At 44.0% G+C, this 14,346-nt stretch overlaps 2 protein-coding genes and 1 non-coding gene across 3 annotated transcripts in view; 2 read left to right on the top strand and 1 right to left on the bottom strand.

Moving 5' to 3' along the window:
• Window positions 1-1,095: 1,095 nt before the first annotated feature.
• On the bottom strand, window positions 1,096-6,910 carry MRPL18 (mitochondrial ribosomal protein L18). Its single transcript, XM_055309904.1, has 4 exons — window positions 5,962-6,910; window positions 5,543-5,729; window positions 1,969-2,200; window positions 1,096-1,484 (listed from the first exon to the last, which is right to left on the bottom strand). The coding sequence occupies exons 1-4, from the start codon at window positions 6,053-6,055 to the stop codon at window positions 1,413-1,415; spliced, it is 585 nt and encodes a 194-aa protein (XP_055165879.1). The 5' UTR covers window positions 6,056-6,910; the 3' UTR covers window positions 1,096-1,412.
• Window positions 6,911-7,036: 126 nt separating this feature from the next.
• Window positions 7,037-14,346, top strand: part of TCP1 (t-complex 1) — an 8,842-nt gene continuing 1,532 nt past the window's right edge. Inside the window, exons 1-9 of the mRNA XM_055309902.1 lie at window positions 7,037-7,229; window positions 8,176-8,261; window positions 8,462-8,590; window positions 10,029-10,126; window positions 10,504-10,614; window positions 10,902-11,083; window positions 11,467-11,593; window positions 13,657-13,832; window positions 14,203-14,326. Coding sequence (XP_055165877.1) covers window positions 7,166-7,229; window positions 8,176-8,261; window positions 8,462-8,590; window positions 10,029-10,126; window positions 10,504-10,614; window positions 10,902-11,083; window positions 11,467-11,593; window positions 13,657-13,832; window positions 14,203-14,326 — 1,097 coding nt within the window. The 5' untranslated portion in view covers window positions 7,037-7,165. The remainder of the gene's footprint in view (window positions 7,230-8,175; window positions 8,262-8,461; window positions 8,591-10,028; window positions 10,127-10,503; window positions 10,615-10,901; window positions 11,084-11,466; window positions 11,594-13,656; window positions 13,833-14,202; window positions 14,327-14,346) is intronic.
• On the top strand, window positions 10,280-10,419 carry LOC129501102 (small nucleolar RNA SNORA29). Its single transcript, XR_008662665.1, has one exon. It is a non-coding gene; the product is annotated as a small nucleolar RNA SNORA29 (small nucleolar RNA).

Here is a 14,346-nt window from a genome sequence, read left to right as displayed (position 1 = left end):
ATCTCCCCCACCCCATCCTATCGTTTTCTTCACTTTCTCTGCCTCATCATTTAGAACACAGTCTCTCAAACTTGCCACAAAGGCCCTCAGGAACTGCATATCAAACTTGGAGAATCTTTGGTGCAGAGATGATCTAGGACAATCCTATTCCTTGCAGGAAAAACCCCTAGGTCACTTCCAGGTGAACCCTGTTTTTGTCACTGCGGATTCCAAAAACACTAGTCCAGTTTTTGGTCTTTAGGTCCTCCTCTGAACACCAGACCTATTTTGAGAAGCCTTCTACAACCACAGTCTTCAAAGTGAGATGCTCCATTCTTTAAGATGAGGGAAGAAAATATCAGACCTATATTAAACATTTTTAAATGTCCCCACTTGGGGTAGTTACTGATCACAAAGGGGCCACTGAGTCACTGCATCCTGAAGGCCTCTCAGAACCAAGCATACTTTGAAAAAATGGTACATACATATCTTTTAAAAATATCCAACACTCAGATTATAAATAGTAATGTTACTTCACTTCTGTATGAATACATAATTGGGATACATGTTTAAAATTGGGAAGTACTCTAGAAGCCACCTTAACTACTTACAGGTCTTCTCTTCACACCCGTCTTAAATAGCCAGAAATAGTTACTTTGATTTAATCGACTCCTGTAGAGAGCTGCCATGATTCCCACCTAGCCCAGTTTCATTTTAGATTAACATGATTTCAAGCTTCACCTCCAATTCCACAAACCCTGACTTCAAAACAAATTTAGCAACACCAACCCTGCTCCTTTCCACTTCCACTTTCAGCTCTTCACTGCGTTCCTTTCTTCTTTCACAACTCGTTTTGCATGTCAGGGTTCAGGAGCCCAACTAAGGTCCCACTCTGCCCCTTTTATCTTCATAGCACTAAGACTGTTAATAGTAAATTGATTGATAGAGCATTTCCTATTTTAAGAAAAGGCCCAAACCCTAAGCAGCAACAAATACGATTTTTTGAGATCACCCACTATGAGCTGGACGTGGTAACAATTAGTTTGCACAAACTTCCTATGTATACTCTTGCCACAGTGAGCTCAAAGGCAAAGAAAACGTCATGTAACCAGAAAGTGCTCATAATATGCCTTTATTCATTAACTTATAAACATTTAACTTGTCCTTTGAAAGTTAATTATAATTGGCAACCGCTTTTCCAGATAATTCTCTCCTGTCCAAGAGAGGGGAAGAATTTAGCCTTCGATTTAACCACCGCCACCCAACCCCGAAAACAGACCTAAGGGGAGGAGGGAATGACCTTAACTACAGTAATGTTCCACACTGTTACGTGATTGTACAAAACTTCCCAGCTGGCCCTTCTTCCAGATGCTCTCTTTTGAAGGACGTAGCACCTCACAGCTTCCTAGTTCCCCGTTTGGAACAATGCTATTTCATTCATAGATTCTCCGAGGCTCCTGCAGCACCACACCGCCTTCTGTCATGGCATTCTGTAGTCGTTTCATCTGGTTTTGAAGATCCATAAAAAGGAAAAGATTAAGTCAGCACAAGTAAGCTGATAATAAACAGTTCACTTCCCAAGAGAAATAAAACAGCCAATTTGTTCCTTGCTAACTTCCAAGCCCACACTGGTTTTCCAGAAAGTGATCTTAATAATGACACAGATAAGAAACTGTAGATGTCAAAGATTAGTAGTGTTTCATCATACAGACAAGATGTTAACCTGAACGGGGAAGCAAAGTGGTGGTCATTGCAGCGATAGAATCAGTGACCCTGGACTGACTCTGGACAAGCCTGCCTCAGGTGACTTGGGAATACTAATCTTGACCCTCTGGGTAATGAGGATGGAATGAGGTCACGCATGTCAACCTCATTCCCACCTCAACATGTGCTACATGGAAAGAACTTGATAAATGCAACTATTGTTACTATGTAAGCACCTGTTGTCAAGAATTAATACCTTTTAAATAAGTACAAAAACCAAAATACCGAGTCTGAGGCTGCCTCCCAAGGAGTGGGTTGGTAGACCATGAAGTTGATCCCTGCCTCTAAGCATCGCTCTGCCAGCACTCGTCCTATACTCTCACAGGCCACCACATTTCTGGTGCTATAAAGGTGCTTTTTAATAGCCCATTCCCGAGTAGATGCTGAAACCACAACCTTGCCGTTGCGATGCTCAACGAGTGCTTCTACGTGATGCTGAGTCTTTATAACTCGCAACCTAAATGAGATGAGAACAGAATCAAATCAAAACAATCTTAAAGATAAAAGGCCTCAAGTGAATAAATGCCTACATATTTCTCTAGAACGCTATGTTCGATTTGTTTACTTCAACACAGTTAACCTGGATTTTACTTGGGAAAAGTATTTTTCCTGTCTTTATGACAATATCCTCAATAAATCAAACACTTCCACTTAACCTCAAATATCCAGGAGTAATTTGATATTTCTGAGATGTGAGAATTATTTTTTTTAATTTTTATTTATTTATGATAGTCACACACAGAGAGAGAGAGAGAGAGAGAGAGAGGCAGAGACGTAGGCAGAGGGAGAAGCAGGCTCCATGCACCGGGAGCCCGACGTGGGACTCGATCCCGGGTCTCCAGGATCATACCCTGGGCCAAAGGCAGGTGCTAAACTGCTGCGCCACCCAGGGATCCCAGATGTGAGAATTATTACATAACATCTACTTCAAAAAAGGATTCGAGGAGGCAGAGCTAAGCTACGACTTTCCAATGAGGAAGGATATACTTACCCTACGCTTCTACTTTCCAGCTAACACCAAAATAAATAAAAGCGCGATCAAAGGTTTAAATTAAAAACTGAAACAGGAATACTAGCAAGCAGGATTTTTTTTTAAAATAATCTCAAGGCAAGCCTATTTAAATAGGACATCAAACCATATCATCCAGCTTTTATAAAGAAAAAACTGACAGTTTTCTACAGTTTAAAAAAACAGTAAACTGAAGTCAAAAGGCAAGCAAGAAACAAAAAATACTTAAAACACATATTATAGGGATCCCTGGGTGGTGCAGCGGTTTGGCGCCTGCCTTTGGCCCAGGGCGCGATCCTGGAGACCCGGGATCGAGTCCCACGTCGGGCTCCCGGTGCATGGAGCCTGCTTCTCCCTCTGCCTATGTCTCTGCCCCTCTCTCTATCATAAATAAATAAAAATTAAAAAAAAAAACATATTATACAAAGGACTAATTTCCATTTGTAAAAAGCCTCCTCTCATCAATAAAAAAACCCCCCACTAACTTAGTAGGCAAATGATTTGAACAGACTATTCACAGAAACAAAAAATATTAATACTTAGGCCCATGAAAATACACTCCGGTCACTGATGAGATGCATACGCAATTCATTGCAACATGGTTTGGAATCACTAAGGTAATCATCAGTATGGAGCTAGCTAACTAGAACATCCATGCAGTGGTATTCTATAGTTACCAGAAAGAATGCTGCTGACCATTTATTGAGTGCCTACTACATCAGGCATGGTCTTGTTTACAGGGATAGCTCATGTTTCAAAATAATCTCTCTCTTTTTTTTTTTAAGATTTTATTTATTTATTCATGAGAGACACAGAAAGAGAGAGAGGCAGAGACACAGGCAGAGGAAGAAGCAGGCTCCATGCAAGAAGCCCAATGCAGGACTCAATCCTGCATCTCCAGGATCAGGCCCTGGGCTGAAGGCCGCGCTAAATCAATGAGCCACCCGGGCTGCCCATCTTTTTTTTTTTTTTTTTTTTTTTTTAAGGCCACAGAAACTGACACAGAAAGGTTCAGAAACTTTAACAAGATCACAACTAATGGTTAATGGTAAGTAATGGAGCTAGGACTTCAGTCCAGGGTTTTGGCCCCAGAATTAATGTTCCTAAATACCACAAAGGATTTCCAAGATGTATTTTGAAGGGGGCGGAGAGGATTCAGATGAATAACAGTGTACATGGTGTGCTAAGATTTGTAATTTAAAACTCTAAGTTTATACCAGTATACACAAATTCTCTCTAAAAGGATACACAAACTATCCCCCCTTTGGATTTTATAGCATATGTTTATATTACACGTTTAAAAATTAAGCTCACATTAAAGAAAACACTAAAATTAGAGATCACACTAGGATTCTTAGTGTGAAACAGCAGAAAAAGCACTAGATTGAGAAATGTGGGTTCTACCTGGATTTTACTTGGGAAAAGTATTTTCCCGAATGGTTTTGCTGGAAGCCCTAGTGAAAAATCACAATTTCTTAATCAAGGGTCAACAATCCTTTTCCCTGAAGTCTGACAGTAAATACTTTAAGCTTTATAAGCCATAGGGTCTCTTGCAACTGCTCAACTCAGCCACAGTTAATACCAGAACAGCCAGGTGAGAATGAGTGGTGGTATGTTACAATAAAATTTTCTTTGTGGATAATGAAATCTGAATTTTATATAATTTTCACGTCACAAAATATTATTTTTTGAAATTTGTTTTCATACTTTAAAAAAGAAATTTTTAGTTTGCAAGCCAACTTTGGCCCATTGGCCATCGTTTGCTGATCTGTGTCTTAAACCATTTGTTGAACCTTTGTCCAACAAAGGCATAGGACTCATCTTCTCTGAGGTCACTTCCTATTATAATCTGCCAAAATTCCATACTGATGATAATGTGAATATAGCAGATAGGAAATAAAAAAAAAGTGGGAAAATACATCTCTATTTTGATGGTCCAAATATTAGGTTGAAACGGTTGGGTTTCAAAAGAATTTTATGAATAAATAAATAAAATATTAAAAAAAAAAAAAAAAAGGACGCCTGGGTGGCTCAGCGGTTGAGCGTCTGCCTCTGGCTCAAGATGATCCGGGATCAAGTCCCGCATCAGGCTCCCTGCATGGAGCCTGCTTCTCCCTCTGCCTCTGCCTCTGTCATGAATAAATAAATAAAATATATATATATAAAAAAAAAAAGAATTTTAGACTTAAGATCCAAATTATTTCAAAAGTGACCTACCTACTTCCTTTTTTTGACTCCTCCTATGAACACTAAGTAAAAACGCATCACAGCAATCGTAAAATTTTATTATCCCTATTCCATCTTCCAAAACAAAACCTAAAATTTTTGCTAACAAGGACGAAATCTGCTTTCTTTGCATCTCCTGCATCTAGCACAATGCCTATGAAGTGCCATAGGCCTAATGTTTGTGGAATGAATATATCATAGTTATGACCCTAACTTCCTGTTACAGTTTTATATAGTCCTTAGGAAAGGATTCCCATTCCCACCCACCCCAGCCATTTCTTCTGCTGGGAGTGCTCTTCTCGGCAGGTTACCTTATAGCAGGCACCCAGGCTCCCCAGCCTCACATCATCCTCTTTAAATTTTCTCCCTGACTTTTATTTATTTACTTCCATTATTGTTGGTTTGTGCCCCCGCCCCCGGCCACTGACCCCTCCTCCACCACCAAACGGCGGCTTCCTGAGAAGAGACTCGCCACAAGCATCCGGCCTGTGGACTGAGCTGAGGAACGCTCCGCAGGGCAGCGCGCACTGCTCCGTCGGTCGGTTAACCGGCCGCCGCAGTTACCTGTGCCAGAACTCCCGGGAGGGCCAGGTTGTCCCCCAACCCCGCTCTTTCCTGGCCACACCTAGGAGCTCCAGATTGCGGGGGTTCCGGTTGGTGAACTCTGGGGCGACAGCTGCGTTTCCCACAGGGTCCGCTTCAGGCTTCGCCGCTGGCTTGGCACTCGTTGACAGCGCTGCGACCCCACACCCTAAGAACGGGAACCACCACGCGTATCTTAAAAACTGACACACACGGACAAAACGGGAACAAGGCCCAACCGCTATCCCCGTCCACTCCCCGAATCCTCGCTCCCCGGGAGGGGGAAGTCTGGTCACGGGACGCAGTCATCACAGGTCCTGGTACTGTCGTCACAGCGCTGTCAGCCCGTAAGCTGCTCGGCCGGGTGGACTATAAAACACGACTTGCATGTGCACACTTACTGTGCAGCCCCCGAGGAGTCGTCTGAGAGAAATGGGAATTCCCGGGGTTTCTGCAAGCCGACAGGCACTCCCAGAACCGCGAGCGGAGCGCCATCGCTGAGGGATCGCGGGCTCAGCCTCGGAAAAGCCTCACGTCCTCCCCTCACCGGCGTCCCAGCCGCTCGCCGGCCGCAGCCATGTTAACTCTGGGAGCAGCACGGGTTCCCGGGGGTCACCGACGCCTCCGCCCGGAACTGGCGAGCCGGGTCGCCGAGCGGCCGACGGAGCGATCAGTCACCTCGGCTCCTCCAATCACTGCCCACGCAGAGGCGCACGCTACGCTGGAGCCCGCCAACCACCTCGCAGCGCCGCGCGGGGGGGCGGGGCGCAGCCCGCTAGGTCGCGGGCGGCGTCTCGCCGGACCGGCAGGCGCGAGGCACCCGTAACTTCACGTTGCCTTATTTGGTCCTGCGGTCGCAAAGCGTCTGCTGATCGCGGTCAGATCCACACACGGCCCCGCTGGGCAACGGGAGGAATCGGCGCAGCGCAAGATGCAGCTTCTCTCCAGAAACCGTGGTGGTCATTTTCCCCGTACGGCCCCTGGAAAGCTCTTGGCCCGTCCCACCCAGGTTCAGGCCCCCAAGCTTATGCTCGTGGGCTCGGAAGTCAGCCCGCGACTCGCCGCGTCCTCTCTGAAGACCCTTAGCGAACATGCCGAACTCGCTCAGGAGCGCAGCCGAACCGTGAGAGGCCCGCCCTCTCGTCACACCCCAACTCCGAGCTCCGCCCCACCGCCCACTTTTTCTAGAAAGCACTAGAAGGTGCAAGCGCGCACGCGCAACCCGTTCCTGCAGGAGGGGAAGAGAAGCCTCAACCGTGCACCTCCTTCCTCCTCCAGTGCGCGATCCTGACTTCCGTTCTCCTGCCTCGCGCCCTGCTCATTCGCTCTCTAATTGGGCGAAAGTGCTGCACCCGCCTTCTCCCGCCGCCTCACTTCCGGCTCCTTCGGACGGTCGCTCCCCCCGCCCCCTTCTTTCCTTCCCGCCCTGCCCCGCGGCCCGGCCAGGGGAGCGGTGTTCCCAGCAGCCCCCGCGGCCTCGCTCGGCCCCGTTCCACGCCGTAGCCGCCGCCGCCGCCGCGTTGCTGTGGCTGCCGCCGGGCCTAGGGATCCAGACGCTGGTTGCCCGCGGTGAGCGTGAACCTCGACGTGCACCCCGCCGCCAAGATGGAGGGGCCTTTGTCCGTGTTCGGAGACCGCAGCACCGGGGAGGCGATCCGCTCCCAGAACGGTAAGCGCGAACGAGGTCTGTGCCGGGCGGGCCCACGGCGGTGCGGGCCCCCGCCCCCAGCCCGCTCGGCTCGGGCCGCCACCGCGCCCTTTCCCTCCTGGAGGGTCCGGGATGCGCCTCGCGGGGCTCCCCACGGCGGGGCGGGTCCGGCCCCCGCCCCCAGCCCCCAGCCCCCAGCCCGCTTGGCTCGGGCCGCCACCGCGCCCCTTCTCTCCTGGAGGGTTCGGGATGCGGCCGCGCGGGGCTCCCCGGGGCGGGGCGGCAGCGCCCTCTCGCCGCCCGCAGAGGGGTTGCGGAGAGCCCCGCACGTTTGGGAGCACAGCCCTGCGGATTGTGGCCGGCAGCGGATCCCGGGGCTCTGGGCCGCCCAGCGCTGCAGGGACACGTGCCGTCACGCCTCGAGTCCCCTTTGGGCCGGGCGCCCTGCGCCGCCGATTCTAACCTGCAGGAGCGCCTAACTCCATGTTTGGGCCTCGTTTTAGGGCCATTACCCAGAAAAAGACGAGCTTTAACTGCTCGCTCTCCTGATGAGCGAATGGCCGCGACCCGGATGTCTTGCCCGTTGTAGAACCTGCTGGTTAGAGCCTGCGGTAGTAGCCGCCGGTGCCCCGCGTCCAGACCCAGTTCTTCCCACGCATCGCTGACAGGTTCTTACCGTACGGTTGACAGGCGAAATTTCGGTTGAACGTTCGCGTAAGTGGTACTTAGGACGAGTTCATCCTGGCAAACGATACGGATTCACACGTTTGCTGCAGTTAAGCCTCTTTTGCAAGCGTGCTCGCTTTGAAGTCATGGATGCCTGCCCATCTTACCCTTTTAAGTATTTTGGATTGATTTGTATATTTGGAAAATGCAAAGGCTGTGGCTGTCACTTTCTTTAGGCCGAAATGAAATGGCCGTCATTTGGAGCAGTGGATTTAATTTTTTTTTTTTCTTTTTCCTGCAGTTATGGCTGCGGCTTCTATTGCCAATATTGTAAAAAGCTCTCTTGGTCCAGTCGGCTTGGATAAAATGTTGGTTGATGATATTGGTGTAAGTACACCTACATGTTGTGTTTGTGACTTTAACAAAAAATAACAGTGCTTAAATGTTTAGCGCCATGAATTGTTTTTATCACAATGCTGATACTGGAAGGTGTAGTAAAGGGGCTAGTGGGCTTGTGTTCATTTAGAGGAGGTCCTGTGTTTGTAGTTGATTGTGTTGTCTTTTTTTCTTCCCTGCAAATTCCGTAGGATGTAACCATTACTAACGATGGTGCCACCATCCTGAAGTTACTGGAGGTGGAACATCCTGCAGCTAAAGTTCTTTGTGAGCTGGCAGATCTGCAAGACAAAGAAGTGGGAGATGGAACTACCTCAGTGGTAGGTAGTTTGTCACCTGCTAGATCGCTGTAGATTAGTTGTTTTCTTTTTTTTTTTTTTTTTTTTTTTTAGGATTTTATTTATTCATTTATGAGAAGACAGAGAGAGAGAGAGAAGCAGGCTCCTCATAGGGAGCTCTGTGTGGGACTCTATCCCGGGACCCGGGATCAGGCCCTGAGCCAAAGGATGACACTCAACCAATGAGCCACCCAGGAGCCCCTAGATTAGTTGTTTTCCTAAAACTGAACCTTGACAAAGTGAAGCCAGAAGTAAGTCATTTGTTTCTCAGTCAGATGAGGTACATACTTGAGAGGGAGAAAATTTAAGTTGGGATAGTGATTTAAAAACAGAATTTAAAATCAATATTTACTGCTAGCTTGTAGGATTTAAAGGAGAGAAGCTTAAGAGGTAATATAGTACAGTCATTTTAAATGTGAGTTTTCACATGTTTTGTGAGTTTTTCAGCTACAACAATATTTATACATCACATACAGGGCTTTTGTTTGTTTTATGTTATGTTTCCAGGGTGTCTGGGTAGCTCAGTCAGTTAATCGTCCAACTCTTGATCTCAGGCTCAGATCTTGATCTCGGGGTTGTGAGTTCAAGCCCCACATTGGACTCTACATTGAGTGTGGAGCCTACTTTAAAAATTTTGTTTTGTTTTGTTTTCTCCTTACTACCTGAAACTTAGAAGTTCCTAAACTCTTAAGTTAGGGGAGAAATGTTACTGGGCTTTTGCTTTTTTTTTTTTTTTTTTAAGGTGTTTTTATATTAAATTCTGATAGGCAATCTCCTAAGTTCAGAATGATAAGGAACAAATAATTTGCTGTAAAAAAAAAAAAAACAGGCAGTGATTTGCAGGGAAAATGTTTATATTTGTAGATTGAACTTCAAGCCATGAAAGAATGGAATGGAATCTACCTTTTCTGAAATAATGAAAATAGTTTTTTTAAGTAACTTGTTTACAGTAATATGGTTTTTAAAATAACGTGATTTTAATTTCCCTAGAAGAGGCAGACTGAATTTTTGATTCTTTAATGTCCTTAGAAGAATGATTTTTTTAAAGACTTTATTTATTTATTCATGAGAGACAGAGGCAAAGACATAGGCAGAGGGAGAAGCAGGCTCCATGCGGGGAGCCCAATGTGGGACTCGATCCCGGGTCTCCAGGATCACGCCCTGGGCTGAAGGCGGCGCTAAACCGGCTGAGCCACCCAGCAGTCCCCAGAAGAATGATTTTTAAAGTAAAAAAGTAAACCAAGTAAAAATTTAAAGTAATAAAGATTATAGGAGTAGTAGACTTTTTTTTTTCAGGTTCCCAATAACCAGTTATTCACCATCATTGGCACTCTGATTAATCGTAGGTAGTTTTAGTGCTGTTTTTACATATGTGTTGCACTTATTGTCAGACTAAAAGCAGTGAATATTTTCTCAACAGGTTATTATTGCAGCAGAACTTCTTAAAAATGCAGATGAACTAGTCAAACAGAAAATTCATCCCACATCAGTTATTAGTGGCTATCGACTTGCTTGCAAGTAAGATTGTTTGCATTCAGAGGAAATTTTACATTATGTGATGTTATAGTTGTAAATAGTCTATGTTCTTTAAATGTTAATGACTAAATTTTTATTTTGAAAAAGTGCTACTTTAGTAATAATATCTGGAGTAAGAATAAGGCTAGTATCTTTTTTCCCATTTGACTACCACATTTTCTCCCAATAATAGATTTTGGTGGCTATGCTTATGGGATAGATTAAAATTGCCATGATCTGAAGAGGGAGGATTTATTTGTGTCCTCCTCCTATATGAAATGGCCAAACAGAAAATTGGTGCCTAAGATATTTTGACACTTTGGTAAAACAAAGTTTGAGTAGTGCATTTACAAATGTTTTCTCCCACACACTTCAAACAGGGAGGCAGTGCGATACATCAGTGAAAATCTGATTATTAACACAGATGAACTTGGAAGAGATTGCCTAATCAATGCTGCTAAGACATCGATGTCTTCCAAAATCATTGGAATGTATCCTTGTGATAAAATCTTGGTTAGTTTTTGTGCCGAGTGATACTGTATTAAAATTGTTTGCTCCCTTCCTTGATTTTCTAGGGGGAGAGATGATAATAAAGCGTGTAATAGTACTATGAATTACAAGTAGTGATAAAAACTCCTGCATTTTGATGGAGTTTTATTATTAATGCTTGTTTCTTTGATGAATTGCTAAAAGGAAGTGCCTTGTATTACTCTTGATTTTTGTTTGCACCTGTTGTCCATTCCATGTCTCTCCATGTTCCCCTTAACCCTTGTCTTAGAAATGGTGATTTCTTTGCCAATATGGTAGTAGATGCTGTACTTGCGGTTAAGTATACAGACATAAGAGGCCAGCCTCGCTATCCAGTCAATTCTGTTAACATTCTGAAAGCCCATGGGAGAAGTCAGACAGAGAGTTTGCTTATCAGTGGCTATGCACTCAACTGTGTGGTGGGATCCCAAGGTAAGGCTTAGGATTTAGTACTAAAAGTGAAAATTTGCTTTTTGTGGACTACTTACTTAATACATCTTTCAGGTGGGCTATCCAAGCTTGCACCTACTTTTCTTCAGTAAAGCCCAGAGTAAAGGAAATCGTATATCCAGGTTTTCGGTTTCCCTTGTGTAACTTAGTACATAAAACTTAGGAGAAGTGCAATGCAAGTTAAAGTATGTGTGGCAATGGCCCTAAAAATTTGTTTGTAGAGTTAAATATAATAAAAATGTAAGTTTTGGTCTTTAAAGATAATTTAATATCTTTTGCTACTTTTGTGCTTAAGAATAGGTGTATTTTATAAGATGTGACATTGTTACAGTTCTTATAAATGTATTCAATGTGTTCAATTATAGGCATGCCCAAGAGGATAGTTAATGCAAAAATTGCTTGCCTTGACTTCAGCCTGCAGAAAACAAAAATGAAGCTTGGTGTACAGGTGGTTATTACAGACCCTGAGAAACTCGACCAGATTAGGCAGAGGTATGTTTAGAGATTATTTTTGACTTTTGGAAAAGGTGTTTATAAATTATGCTTGTTAGAGCAGGTAACAGTAAAGAAGTATACCCAAAAGGAGCGGGGCACTGGGGTGGCTCAGTGGGTTAAGCGTCTGACTTGTCTGACTTGGGCTGAGGTTCGTAATGGCATGGTCTTGGTTCTAAAAGGGAGTTCATGGACTCTGCTCATCAGGAAGTCGGCCTGTGCCTCTGCCACCGCCCCCTCTCATGGTTGCGCACTCTCAAAGAAATACGATAAAATCTTCTTTTAAAAAAGCACATTATACTTTCTAGAAAATGGCAAGTAAACCAGTTGCCAGGTAGCAGAGGATGATGATGATGCAACTGGATTTTTTTAAATGTGGATGTAAAAAACAGTAATAACCAAACCTATAAGAAATCTTTGCCAGGAGTCAGGCATGCTTTTTCCTTTTGGATCTGCATGTGTGCTTTTTTTCATCCCAGTAAACAAAGTGTCCTTTCTTCCACCAAAGGTCAGTCTCTGTAGAGTATTATCAAACTGCATCTTCAGTTACTAATTCTGTTCCTCATTCCTTTTCTAGATTCTACTTGCAGCCACTTTGTAGCTCTCTTACCCAGAAATAAAAGCCTCCTGCTCCAGTTACTCTGTCTTTCCCCATCTCTTCACAGCTGGATGTCCTGGGTTTTTGTTTTGTTTTTAATTTCACAAAATCAGTTTCCTGGTATTTTCTTTCTCATTTCCTTTTCATCTCTATTCTTCACTGGAGGGACCATTTGCAAAGGGCACTAGTGGTCCCTAGTGTAAAATTCACTAGACACTTAACAACCTTCGCTTGTCCTTTATCAAGCTGTTCATTACTTCTTTCTTGAAACACTTGGAAGAGGCGGGGATGGGCTTTGTGATACAGCCCCATCTATATCTGTATGCCAGAGTAACTGCTCCTCACTCCTAGGAAATCAGATAATATCTCAGTGCTGGACACTTCCAATTCTGTTTCTTTGCACTCCAGACACCTGTGAATACTCCTTATGCATCTCAAAATCAATATTTAAAACTGAACTTCAGGGCAGCCTGGGTGGCTCAGTGATTTAGTGCCACTTTCAGCCCAGGGTGTGATCCTGGAGACCCGGGATCAAGTCCCACATCAGGCTCCCTGCATGGAGTCTGCTTCTCCCTCTGCCTGTGTCTCTGCCTCTCTTTCTCTCTCTCTCTCTCATGAATAAATAAATAAAATCTTAAAAAAATAAAACTGAACTTCAGGTGGTACCCATAAATCGACTTGTGCTATTTTAGTGATGAGGCTCTTCAGAGAAAACTAGGAAATATCTTTAATGCCTCTTTATAGTTATACCTTTCTCTTTTCTATTTATCTTCAAATTAAATCTCAGCTTCGTCTACTTTTCATTCTCTTGCCCAGACTGTTGTAGAGGAAGCTACGCTGGTCACCTGGGTTCACTCTTGTCCCCTCCCAGACTGTTTTCCCCACAGAAGCCACTTCATCCTCATAACTTCCAAGTCCAGAGCTTTATGTAGGTTTTTCATTGCTCTGCAGTAGGTTTTTTTAATTTCTTAAATATCTTTTTTCGCTGTGGTCCAGCAACACCCAGAACTAGGACTTACCAAACTCTTCCCCCGGTTGCTTCAGTAATGTTCTCTCTGCCTATGGCCTACTCTCTGCTTGTTTGGTCTGATTAATTTTTTACTTGTTTTTTTAACTAATCAATCTCTCAGGCTTATTTTTCTCCTTTAATCTAAATCCTACTTTACCATGAGTTCCTGTACTTGATCTTCCCGGCCCTTAAGCAGTTTTTATGTTTGTAGGACTTAGACTAACTGCAGTTCTTGGTTAGGAACTCCCATTGGGATTGGGGGGGAACCTAAGTAGTAATTTTAAATTTCTTGGCTTTTTCTGTAAATCAATTTAAATTTTGGTCACAGAAGGGAAAGAATGTTTGATATAATTTAATGTGCAATTATTTTGTGGAAAGTACTTAATGGAAGTCCGAACTAGATTAACGACACAGAAGATAACTTTGGGGTACTACCCAAATACTTCATCTCTGTAGAGAATCTGATATCACCAAGGAGCGGATCCAGAAGATCCTGGCAACTGGTGCCAACGTTATTCTAACCACTGGTGGAATTGACGACATGTGTTTGAAGTATTTTGTGGAGACAGGCGCCATGGCAGTTAGAAGAGTTTTAAAAAGGGACCTTAAACGCATCGCTAAAGCTTCTGGAGGTAGGGCCTCTGCTGGCTCCCGGTTGTGGTGTGTCACTATACCATTTACACGAGCGTGTGTCTTTATATTGGAATGTCCTCACTAAGCAGCTTCAAAAACATAAGTTTTTTATTATTCTCCCAATGCTTTGTGCTACAGATAGAGCCATTTTTCATGTTACTGGGAAAGTTTTTTAACTTAATTTTTTTACATCAAAATGACATAGTTTCACGTTAGGATAAAAGGACTCAGTGGTTTGTCTCATGCTTAACTGTAAACCTTCTATTGTATCTATACATTGCTTTTATCAAATGTTTCTAAATCTAAGTCAGGATATGAAAACATTCATGGGAAAACAGTGTTTATAGGTTTTTGTCATTATCTTAACAGCAACTGTTCTGTCAACCCTGGCCAATTTGGAAGGAGAAGAAACTTTTGAAGCTTCCATGTTGGGACAAGCAGAAGAGGTGGTACAGGAGAGAATTTGTGATGATGAACTGATCTTGATCAAAAAGTAAGCTGCTTTCTAAATTA

Source organism: Nyctereutes procyonoides, unplaced genomic scaffold (genome assembly GCF_905146905.1).
Source record: "Nyctereutes procyonoides isolate TBG_1078 unplaced genomic scaffold, NYPRO_anot_genome, whole genome shotgun sequence".
NCBI classification, from domain to species: Eukaryota; Metazoa; Chordata; class Mammalia; order Carnivora; family Canidae; genus Nyctereutes; species Nyctereutes procyonoides.
Note: the sequence above shows the minus strand (reverse complement) of the source record. Positions and strands in the feature narration are given on the sequence as shown.

What these genes read in the sequence shown, in the direction of transcription:
- MRPL18 (XM_055309904.1), bottom strand. Translation starts at nt 6,055, where the DNA reads ATGGCGCTCCGCTCGCGGTTCTGGGAGTGCCTGTCGGCTTGCAGAAAC. An exon ending in GACTCCTCGGGGGCTGCACA is followed by an intron (nt 5,730 to 5,961) that starts GTAAGTGTGCAC and finishes TCCCGTTCTTAG; the next exon opens with GGTGTGGGGTCGCAGCGCTG. An exon ending in GGGAGGCAGCCTCAGACTCG is followed by an intron (nt 1,485 to 1,968) that starts GTATTTTGGTTT and finishes CTTCAAAACCAG; the next exon opens with ATGAAACGACTACAGAATGC.